The 11,378-nt window shown below is 42.3% G+C and overlaps 1 protein-coding gene and 1 non-coding gene across 2 annotated transcripts; one reads left to right on the top strand and one right to left on the bottom strand.

Moving 5' to 3' along the window:
* Positions 1–1,267: 1,267 nt before the first annotated feature.
* On the bottom strand, positions 1,268–1,339 carry TRNAM-CAU (transfer RNA methionine (anticodon CAU)). Its single transcript has one exon. It is a non-coding gene; the product is annotated as a tRNA-Met (tRNA).
* Positions 1,340–2,312: 973 nt separating this feature from the next.
* On the top strand, positions 2,313–6,897 carry LOC108513437 (histone H4). Its single transcript, XM_017849195.1, has 2 exons — positions 2,313–2,855; positions 6,542–6,897. Exon 1 carries the CDS (start codon positions 2,391–2,393, stop codon positions 2,700–2,702), a length of 312 nt encoding a protein of 103 aa, XP_017704684.1. The 5' UTR covers positions 2,313–2,390; the 3' UTR covers positions 2,703–2,855; positions 6,542–6,897.
* The last annotated feature ends 4,481 nt before the right edge of the window (positions 6,898–11,378 follow it).

Raw genomic sequence — 11,378 nt, 5'->3', positions numbered from 1 at the left:
AAAATGGTCAATAGCTATAAAAATCTTAACTGAGAGTGTGTTGAGTCATGTGATTACTTCCAGTGAATTACTGAATTAGGGGGTGGTCATGGACTATAAGCACCATTTTCCTTATTCCCAGTGCACTTAGCTGTACAATCCTTTCACAGAACTACTGTATTGCACTCTACATATTTGTTTGTTTAAAAGCATATGGGCCAGGAGCGGTGACTCAAGTCTGTAATCCCAGTAGTTTGGGAGGCCGAGGCGGGTGGAGTTTTGAGGTTAGGAGTTCAAGACTAGCCTGGCCAACATGGTAAAACCCTGTTTCTACTAAAATACAAAATTAACTGGGTGTGATGGCAGGCAACTGTAATCCCAGCTACTTGGGAGGTTGAGGCAGCACAGTTGCTTGAGTCCAGGAGGTGGAAGTTGCAAGCCAAGATCGTGCCACTGCACTCCAGCCTGGGCAACAGGAGCGAGACTCCATCACAAAACAAACAAACAAAAAACAAAACAACAAAAGCATATCTAGACTGTAAACTACTTAAGGTTCTTAAGGTTTTTTTTTTTTTCTTAGTTCCTAATACAGTATGTGATGCATAAATATCTGAATAGGAATCCTTTCTGAGAGGGAGAAGCATAAAAAAGTCCACACAGATGTTTAAAAAATAAGCACAGTGAATAGTTCTATTTGAAATATTAAAGGACGGTGGAGAGTAGAGACACATTTAACAGTAGTGTCAGCAGAAATGTTTTCTCAGGTCAGAGTTCAATCAGTGCTATGAAGACTCCACACCCACCTCAAAATGCAACTCATTTCCCGAGATTAAGACCCTCGTAGGTGCAGAGAATCTGCGTGGGGATTTAGGGATTCCTAGTTGATCGCCTTAACTACTTGGCAAATAGTGCTTTCTGAATTATGTATCAAAGGATATAAAACTCCCATTCCTGGGCTCCCACTCCACCCTTGGCACTCGGTTTATGTAAGCATTTTCTTTGCTTTGCAGGTTAACTTACAACTGTCATAACTGGCTGCAACAGTGGCATGGCACTTTGGCAACAAGAGAAATTTGCTGTGTTTAGAGATGAAATATTGATTAATAACACTTGGGTGTCCATGAAAAAAATTGTACATGCAGAGATTGTAGTTTCACATTATTTCTCAGAAATGCTTGTAATTCTGGAATTAAAAAAAATTCTTGGCTTCATTTTGTTTTCTTTCGTTATTGTTTAACTTAAAAAACCTGTAGCCAGAAATAGTTGTCCGAAGAACACCAGGAAGACCTAGCAGAGGATGGTTTCGATCCATCGACCTCTGGGTTATGGGCCCAGCACGCTTCCGCTGCGCCACTCTGCTACTCCTTTCACAAATGCCTCCTCACACTACTCTTAACTACTTACAGGCGATGCGCTCACACCACCTCGTATTTTAAGAAAGAGCCTACGATAAGTTGCCTATTTCATACTTTGGCTACCATAGGTTGCCAACTCACTTTGGAAAAAGGCGTCTACCAGAATCAAACAGAAAACAAAACTAGGGATAGAAAAGTAAACATCAATACACTAGTGGGCTAGGCGCAAGAGTCACTCTGTAGTAGCTCATGCCTGCAGTCACTGCACTTTAGGAGACCAACGCAGGCAACATAGCAAGACCCTGTCTCAATAAAATAAAAAAAGGAAAAAAAAAAAACCCCCAAAACCCACCTCAAAACCCACACACTGGGTGCAGTTGTGAGGGGCACTTAGATATTGAAATGGCAATTACAAATTTTAATAAGTAGGGAAAGAAAAGAACAAACTGGGAATAGAATCAGGCCTCCGCGCGGAGGGGGATAATTCTACCACGAATCACTAACCTACCATGTCTTCGCCATAGGGAAATAAACCGTTTTGGTTACGTTTCCCTTGGCTTGATGATAGAGAGGGTGAAATCTTGCAATTGTCAAACACTTCCGAAGGGGGTTTCGTTCCGCATGTGCTTTACAGCAGGCAGCAGAAATGCCAGTCACTGTGACCTCGAGGACAAAGCTGGACTCCTCAGGCTTCCGGTCCCGTGGATCGAAGCTCGTCTCCAATCGTCCTAAAGCAACTCAAGCAACAACTGATAATAATTTAAATATGTTGATTTATTTAATCTGATTTAGTTGTTAAAACACCCGTAAAACTCCTATTCCTATTTCCCAGCAATTGCGAGAGACGCCTCCACCGAGCCCGCGCTCAGATGTCAAAGGCTGGAGTTGTTGGTGACGTCATCCAAGGCGGGGCTGCGTAGGGTGGGACCAAGAGGCAGGACCAAAGTTCCCGTATGCGCGCTTTCAGTCTTCAATTAGGTCCGAATTTCCTGCATATAAGGGCGTTGCTTTTTCTCGGCTTTTAGTCCTGAAAGTGGCTTTGAGAGCTGCTCAGCCATGTCTGGACGTGGTAAGGGTGGGAAAGGCTTAGGTAAAGGAGGCGCTAAGCGTCACCGCAAGGTTTTGCGCGACAACATCCAGGGCATCACTAAGCCTGCCATCCGACGCCTTGCTCGTCGCGGCGGTGTCAAGCGTATTTCTGGGCTTATCTATGAGGAGACTCGCGGTGTTCTGAAGGTGTTCCTGGAGAACGTGATTCGTGATGCAGTCACTTACACGGAGCACGCCAAACGCAAGACCGTAACAGCAATGGATGTGGTTTATGCGCTGAAGCGACAGGGACGCACTCTTTACGGCTTCGGTGGCTGAGGCTCCCGCTTCACTCAGTGTTTCTCTTTTCAACCAAAGGCCCTTTTTAGGGCCGCCCACTTTTTTCGTAAAAGAGCGGACATCTTGTTTATCCTGTTCTGTTCCAGGTTTTTGCTGAAAAGCAGTCGTTGTGCACTAGCGTACATTTAGCAGGTAACGTTTAATTTTTCGTTAATCGCGCATGTTTAGGATTTGGAAATAAAGTACTTAAAAGTTTACTGTTAGTTGGGGGTAGTTGATATGTTTAACGTTTAGTTTTCTTGGACACCTTAGGGCTTTAGATAGCAGTGAGTAAGCTGTATTGGCACGGTTTATAATTCTAGTGGGGCTTTCCTTTTCAGTTTAAGCTTGAAGTGTTCGTAAGGATCTCAAGGATTACGGAAGTTGTAGGAAACTCGGGGAAGACTCCACGTTACTGTTTTCAAAATGGCGGGGAGGGCTGAGAACAAAGAAGGCTCGCACCCAGGCGACGGTCCTTTAAGGCGAATCCGTGAGCGCAACAGATCTCCCTGAGTAGAATCGAAAATCTAAGTACAGGCGGCTTGTACGCTGCTGCTTTTGACTTGGTGACAAAACTTTAGTCAGCAAAAGGCAGTGTGGGGCAACAATATAAATGTTCATTCGAGAGCTATTAAGTATTGCTTCCAATAGACCTAATAAAATGTGTTTCTGCGTATTGTGAGAACATTAAAAGATAGACTATCGCTTAGTGAGCAATATAGAAACATCACCAAAACCTATTTTTTTTTTTTGAGACGGAATGTTGCTCTTTCGTCCAGGCTGGAGTGCAGTGGCGCGATCCTCCGCCTTACGGTTTCAAGCGATATCTCCTGCCTCAGCCTCCTGAATAGGTGGGATTACAGTCGCCCACCTAATTTTTGTATTTTTACTAGAGACGGGGTTTCATCGTTTTGGCCAGGCTGGTCTCGAACTGCTGACCTCGTGATCTGACCGCCTCAGCCTCCCAAAGTGTTGGGATTACAGGCATGAACCACTGCGCCCGGCCACTAAAACTTAAATTCTTAACCAGCAGTGTTAGCCTTTTGAAAAAGTATACGTTCAGGCATCAGGACAATGATTTGCTAGAGACCAAACCTGTAGGAGATTTGGATTGGCTTTTTTTTTTTCCTTTTTTGAGGCGGAGTCTCACGCTGTCGCCATGCTGGAGTGCAGTGTTATCTTGGCTCACTGGAACTTCCACCTCCCGGGTTCAATTGATTCTACTGCCTTAGCCTCCCAAGTGACTACAGGCGCGCGCCACTACGCCCAGCTAATTTTTGTATTTTTTGGTATAGATGGGGTTTCATCACGTTGGCTAGGATGATCTCCATCTCTTGAGCTCGTGATCTGCCCTCCTCGGCCTCCCAAAGTGTTGGGATTTATAGGCGTGAGCCACCGCGCCCAGCCTGGATTGGCTTTTCTTTTCTTTTTTTTTTTTTGAGACTGAGTCTCGCTCTGTCGCCCGGGCTGGATGTCGCCCGGGCTGGAGTGCAGTGGCCGGATCGCAGCTCACTGCAAGCTCCGCCTCCCTGGTTTACGCCATTCTCCTGCCTCAGCCTCCTGAGTAGCTGGGACTACAGGCGCCCGCCACCTCGCCCGGCTAGTTTTTTGTATTTTTTAGTAGAGACGGTGTTTCACCGTGTTAGCCAGGCAGGATGGTCTCGATCTCCTGACCTCGTGATCCGCCTGTGTCGGCCTCCCAATGGTGTCATTTTACTTGGTTTCTATACTCTGTCCTGAGCAGAAGTTACTTTTGTATACTTAGTTGAAATCAGGTTTATATTCTTGTCAGGAACAGTTTATATGTACATACTGGTGCACCACATCAGAGACACATGCCTGGTTTATCTACGTTGAAGATAATAGGACAATTGCTGGTTTAGGATGATAGTTACATTGTAAAATCAGATTTTTCCTCTTTGTGGTCAGCAAGCAAATTGTAGGGTTGTAAGTTTGAAATTGGGAAAATCAATGGAGTTACTTTGAGTGTCATATTTTTCAAAGATACGGACTTGTGCATTAATATGAGAAGAACGATGTTATCGGAGCTAAGGCACTGGTTTGTATAAGGACATAAATTTAACAACAACAAAAATTGAGCACATAACATATGCCAGGTAGTGTTAATGACTGAGAATTATAGGAGTGAATGACAGTGAACAAAACAGTATTTTCTGTATGCATGGAGTTTATTGGGTGTGCGTTCACAAATAAAGCAAGTAAAACTATCAGATGGTGCTAAGTGCTATCTGAAACAGGCTAAAGAGGGAGGAGGTGATGTTTAATTATTTTTTTGAGATAGGGTCTTGCTCTGTTGTTGCCCAGGCTGCAGTACAGTGGTGCGATCTTGGCACATTCCACCTACACCTTGCTTGGGTTCAAGCAATTCTAGTGTTTCAGTCTCCCGAGTAGCTGGGATTACAAGCATGCGCCACCACACCCAGCTAATTTTTGTATTTTTAGTACGTATTTGGTTAGACTAGTCCTGAACTCCTGCTTCATGTGATCCGCCTGCCTTGGCCTTCCCAAAGTGCTGGGATTACAGGTGTGAGTCACCGCGCCCAGCTGAGAAGGTGATCATTTTAAATGATAGGGTCAAGGAAAGCTTTACTGATAAAGCGATAGTTGGAGAAATAAAGACTAGAGAATATTCCAAATAGAAGACCAACTAGCAAAGCCTGGAGATAGCAGTTATTGTGGCTGGGCAAAAGGGCAGAAGAGGTGCAGAGGAATGGAGATGAGGTCTGGAAGGCAAATGGAGGTGAGCTGTTCCTATATGGCCTTGTATGTAGGCCAGTGTAACTACTTTGGTTTTATTTCTAGTGAGGTGGGAGCCACTCAGGGTTTTGAGCAGAGGACTGAGATGATCTGATTTATATTTTAAAATGAGCTGTCTGGATGCCTAATGAAGAATAAACTGTGATGGAGCCTGGATAGGAGCAGAGATCAGTTAGTAGGGTACTAAAAAAAAGGAGTTGAGATGGCAGTGGCTTGCTCTGTGTATTTGGTGGTAGAGGCTGTGAAAAGTTGTTGGATTCTTTATTTATTTTGAAAGAAGGTTGATAGTTCATTTCTGAGCCACTGAATGTGTAGAGTATGAGAGAAAATTTATGGATGATTCCAGTTATTTCATTGACAGCAACTGAAATGGAGGTATCAGTTGCTAAAAACGGGGAAGAATACTCAAGGAACAAATTTTGGAAAGAATTCCATATCTTAGTTTTGGACATCCAGAGAGAGTGTGAGATGCCTATTACACATATCTAAGAGGAAGATATATGAAGGTAAGCAGTTTGATACACAAATCTGGAGTTCAGAAAAGAGGTCTCGGCTGGAAACATAATTGAGAGTTTTTACTCCTATGAGAGTAAAAAAGCCAGAAGGTGAAATGACATCTCTTAGGAAAAGAGGGTTGATAATGAAGATAAGCAGTGCGAGAACTGAGCCCTGGGTTAGAGAAGTAAGGAATGTTTGCTTTGTACGTACGACATCTGGATTCCTAACTTGCAGTTTGACAAGTGCTTTCTTTAGTAATTGTCTGTTTCTGTAATTTTGGAACACACAGAAAAGTTATCCCTATTTTACAAATGTGGAAAATGCCCTTGGTAATAAGGGTATGCAATAATACTGCAATTTTCATTCAAATAACCTGTTAAAGTTAGAACCATGAAGGGGTTACTTTGGAGACCCAGTGATAGATATTCATACCTTTTTCAAAATGTGCCCACTTTCCCATATATTGTGCTTGCAATTCCAGGAGTTCTCAGGCCTCCTGAAACGTATTTGTGGAACTCAGCTTGACAGCTCTATATTTGATGCTGCCTTTTTTCTTCCCTTAGTTCTGTGGCTCCTGATGGATCTGAGAAGATGGACGTGGAGGATGAAAATCTGTCTGATTATTTTGAACTGATGTTTGTTGCTATGGAGATGCTGCCCATATGTTCATGTTGTGGATGTTAAGTCAGTAGCCCACAGCCTTGTATTCCATACTCAGGAGACCCTGCTACTTGACATCTCAACTTACAGTCCAATAAATATGCACTTCAAACTTAAATAAGCTTCAATTTCTTTCATTATCTCTGCAAAACAGCTTCTCCCATCATCTTGAAATTAGTGAACCGCATTCTACTGTTTTAGTTGGAGTCATTTCTGTCGTTTCCTTTCACATCCTACATAACAATCCATCAGTAAGTTCTATGAGCTCTTTGAAAACAGAATCCAACTGTTTCTCATTCCCACTTCTGGTCAAACCACTGCCAACGCTCACCTTTATTGTCATAGCACCCTCATTGCCTAGTTCTGTCCCACAGATTTCCAGTAAAGGGTGAGTAAAATCAGGTCACTCTTCTGCTGAAAATCCTCCAATGGCTCTCATTTCACTAAAAGGAAAACCCAAAGTCCTTTCAGTACCTTGCAAGTCCCCACTCCGGCTGTTGTTATCTCTTTGGCCTCAAATCCCACTACTTCTCCTTTCCTTCCTTGCCCAGCTCCACTAGCCTCTCGAACTTGCTGGAAGTACGTATCTCTTTCAGGGACTATATACTGACAGTTCCCTTTGTGTGGGCAACTCAGCTTCTAGATTTAAGTGTTGCTGCCTCTCTTCTTTCAAGTGACACCTTCTGTGTTGTGACCGCACTGGTATTACAATCCTGCTCCCTTCCCCACGGCCTTCCCACTGTATTTTTCCCTCCTACTAATGATCCTGCAGTCTATTTGGAGAGTGAAAACATATGCTTATGAAAAGGAAAGCAGGAATGGAATATTATATGGAATGTCAGATGAGTGTAATTCAAGTCAGTATCAGAAGTGATAGTTCCTGGCTTGGTGCCAGATTTTGGAGGCCTGTTAGGCCAATGACACGAATGTGAACTTTATTCTGGACAGCAGGGAACCATACCAAATCTCCCCTCCCTGCTTTGGTTCTGATTATGTCACAATTCTACCATCTTTCACAAAACTAGTTCTTATACTGAGCATATTAGACTCAAATTATGTGTTTATCTTAACAAATACCTAGATGAATATAAATAAAATGAATATAAATCTAAATTAATTTACAGTTGATAAAATGAAATACCTTAGTATACATGTTAGGTTATGGCCTTCTGGCAGAAAAGGAAGGAATTTCAAGAACTGTCCTTTACACGGCAAGTCTTGTATATTAGCAGTGATTTTCGTAAAGTGCCTGGTCTTTTGAGCATCTACAGACTTTTGGAGTATAAGGGGAGATTGCCTTTTTTATAACCAAATTTCTAATACAAGCAATATTTATGGAGGTTCTGTTTTTATGGAAGGCAAGATGACTTTTCCATGAATACATTTGTTCATTGTTGTTTCTTTATTTGCTTCAAAATTTATAATTCTAGATACATATAAAAGAATGTAGGCCGGGTGCAGTGGCTCACGCCTGTAATCCCAGCACTTTGGGAGGCCGAGGTGGGCCGATCACGAGGTCAGGAGATGGAGACCATGGTGAAACCCCGTCTCTACAAAAAATACAAAACATTAGCTGGGTGCGGTGGCAGGCGCCTGTAGTCCCAGCTACTGGGGAGGCTGAGGCAGGAGAATGGCGTGAACCCGGGCGGCGGAGCTTGCAGTGAGCTGAGATTGCGCCACTGCACTCCAGCCTGGGTGACAGAGCGAGACTCCCGTCTCAAAAAAAAAAAAAAAAAAAAAAAAGGCCAGGTGCTGTAGTGCATGCCTGTAATGCTAGAACTCTCGGAGGCTGAGGCAGGTGGATCACCCTAGGTCAGGAGTTGAGACGAGACCAGCTTGGCCAACATAGTGAAACCCCATGTCTACCAAAAATACAAAAATTAGCTGGGCATGGTGGTGCGTGCTTGTAGTCCCAGGTACTCTGGAGGCTGAGGTAGGAGAATTGCTTGAACCCAGGAAGAGGAGGTTGCAGTGAACGGAGATTGCAACTACACTCCAGCCTGGGTGGCAGAGCAAGTTTCCGTCTGAAAAAAAAAAAAAAAAAAAAAGTATTAAATCCATATACAGGTTATAAAGGATAATATAATGACCATGCTTGAACCCAGTTGCCAACCAGGTATAACAAATATCACAAATAACATCTCTCTCATCTCTCATCCTCCCACTACTTCCCCTGGAGGTAACCATTGCCTTGCAATGTTGCTTTCTTGGCATTAAAATTCCTTATGCTTTTCTGGTCTTTACAGTAATATTGCAAGTTTTGCTTGATTTTCCCATTTGATCCTCTTTGAGGCCACTAGTGCATTATTTTATAAACAAGAACATAGACTAACATGGATTATTAAGTGGTTCACTAATCTTACTCTATTCTTTCCTTTAATGCTAGGATACTTTTCTCTTGTGTTGTTTTTCAATTTCCTTAGTAAGGAATTGAATCTTAAAATTGTCTTATTCATTTTTTATATACCAAACCTAGAATAATACTGTGTACATAGTTGGTATTCAATAATTATTTGTTCAATTAATTATTTTTTTCCTGCAAATATGGAGGCAGTAGAAAAAAGAAAAAAATTACTTTTATTTTTCTTAACACAGGATGGGGAAACTTGGAAAAGGAAAAGGCTTAATGGAGAACTTCTTTTTTCTTAACCACACTATTGGGAGTTTTAGAGACAGCCAGATAGAGAAAGTTCTCTCCAGAGGAGCTGATCCTTTCATCCCAAAGAATGCAACAGAATTGTTAACATTTTGGCATTGAGCCTTCTAGTCAGTTTTTTATCCTGTAACTATACTACACATGTATATGATATATTAATATAAATGAGAATATATGATTTGGCACCTTTCCCAAAGTACTATCCTTCAAGCATATTTTATGTTTATTTTTTTGACATTAGTTTTAACAGCTGCACAGTATTTCATTATGCATAAACTTTTTTTTTTTTTTTTTTGTCTTTTTTCTTCTTTTAAGACAGTGTCTCTCTCTGTCGCTCAGGCTGGAGTGCCGTGACGGGATCATGGCTCACTGCAACCACTGCCTCCCAGGCTAAAGCAATCCTCCTACCTCAGTCTCCTAAGTAGCTGGGACTACAGGTGCACACCACCACACCGGAGTAATTTTTGTATTTTCTGTAGAGATGGGGTTTAACCATATTGCCCAGGCTGTCTCAAACTCTTGGGCTCAAGTGATCTGCCTACCTTGGCCTCCCAAAGTGCTGAGATTATTGGCGTGAGCTACTGTGCCAGGCCTGATAAAACCTATTTTTAGTGAAACTCCTACTCTTCAACATTTATATTTCCAAATTTTAGCCATGATAAGCAAAAATATGATGTTAAAATAAAATCAATAGAACAGGAATTTGTATATTATTAAATATATGATGAAAATGAATGGTGGTAATCTAGGATGAGGACCAAATTTCAAACTTGGATAAGCAGAGCTGTGAGGATAATGAGGCCAGGCTTGGTCCTGCTGGGTTTGAGCCACCTGTGGAATACTTAGTTCATATAGTATTTGGAAGACTAATTACTGCACTTCTTGTTATGGACTGATTTACCCTCTTCCCTGCTGCATATGTTGAAGTCCTTGAAAATATGACTGCATTTAGAGTTAGGATTGTTAAAGATACAAAATGAAGTTATTGAGGTGGGTCTGAATCCAATCTGACTGGTGTCCTTATAAGTAAAGAAGACTGGACACACACACGGAGAAAAGATAATGTGAAGACACAGGGAGAAGACAGTTATCGATACACCATGGAGAGAGACCTCAGAAGAAATCGACCCTGCTCACAGGGTTAATCTTAAGAGTTGCAGCCTCCAGAATTGTGAAAAAATAAATGTTGAAGTCACCCAATCTGGTACTTTGTTATGGCAGCCCTAGCAAAGGAATACACATCTCAAACATTTTCATTCTGGGATTATTTTTCTCTGCATTTTTTCAATGTTATGTCTGCTTCTCTATCCTAGAAAAACAGACATACAGAACACAGATGCCCGCCCACACCTACTGTGTGCTGTAGGGAAGAAAACAGCTTTCCCTTCTACCCATCTGAAATTCATTGGCGGGGGCCCTGTAACGAAAGACAGATTAACGAGAGAAAAGCATATACATTTGATGCGGTTTGGATCTGTGTTCCCACCCAAATCTCACGTTCAGTTGCAATCCCCAGTGTTGGAGGTGGGGTCTGGTGGGAGGTCATTGGACCACAGAGGCGGTTTCTCAAGGTTTAACACCACCCCCTTGGAGCTGTTGGGATAGCGAGTTTTGTCACCTGGTTGTTCAAAAGTATGGTACCTCTACCTTCTCTCCCCCTTGCTTCTGCACCACCACGTAAGACGCCTTGTTTCCCATTTGCCTTCTGCCATGAGTAAAAGCTCCCTGAGGCCTCCCCAGAAGCAGAAGCTGCTATGCTTCCTGTATAGCCTGCGGTTTTATGAGTCAATTAAACCTCTTCTCTTTCTAATTACCCAGTCTCAGTTATTTCTTTATAGCAGTGTGAGAGTGGACTAATGCAACATTTATTTAATATAAACTTCACATGACATGGGAGCCTTCATAAGGAAATGAAGACCTGGAGAAGGGGTAAACCTGAGTATTTTTACACTAGGTTTGATAAAGAGTGGAGAGTCATGCAGAAATATAATAGGACAAAAAGAAGACTGTGAGCTAAGGTTGAAACAGAAACCTAGCAAGGTCTTTTTGTTCAGATTTCTCTCTGCAGGACTTATATGAGGGTC

This window comes from Rhinopithecus bieti, unplaced genomic scaffold, assembly GCF_001698545.2.
Source record: "Rhinopithecus bieti isolate Rb0 unplaced genomic scaffold, ASM169854v2 scaffold_32760, whole genome shotgun sequence".
NCBI lineage: Eukaryota > Metazoa > Chordata > Mammalia > Primates > Cercopithecidae > Rhinopithecus > Rhinopithecus bieti.
The sequence above is the reverse complement of the archived record's forward strand: the minus strand, read 5'-3'. Positions and strand labels throughout refer to the sequence as shown.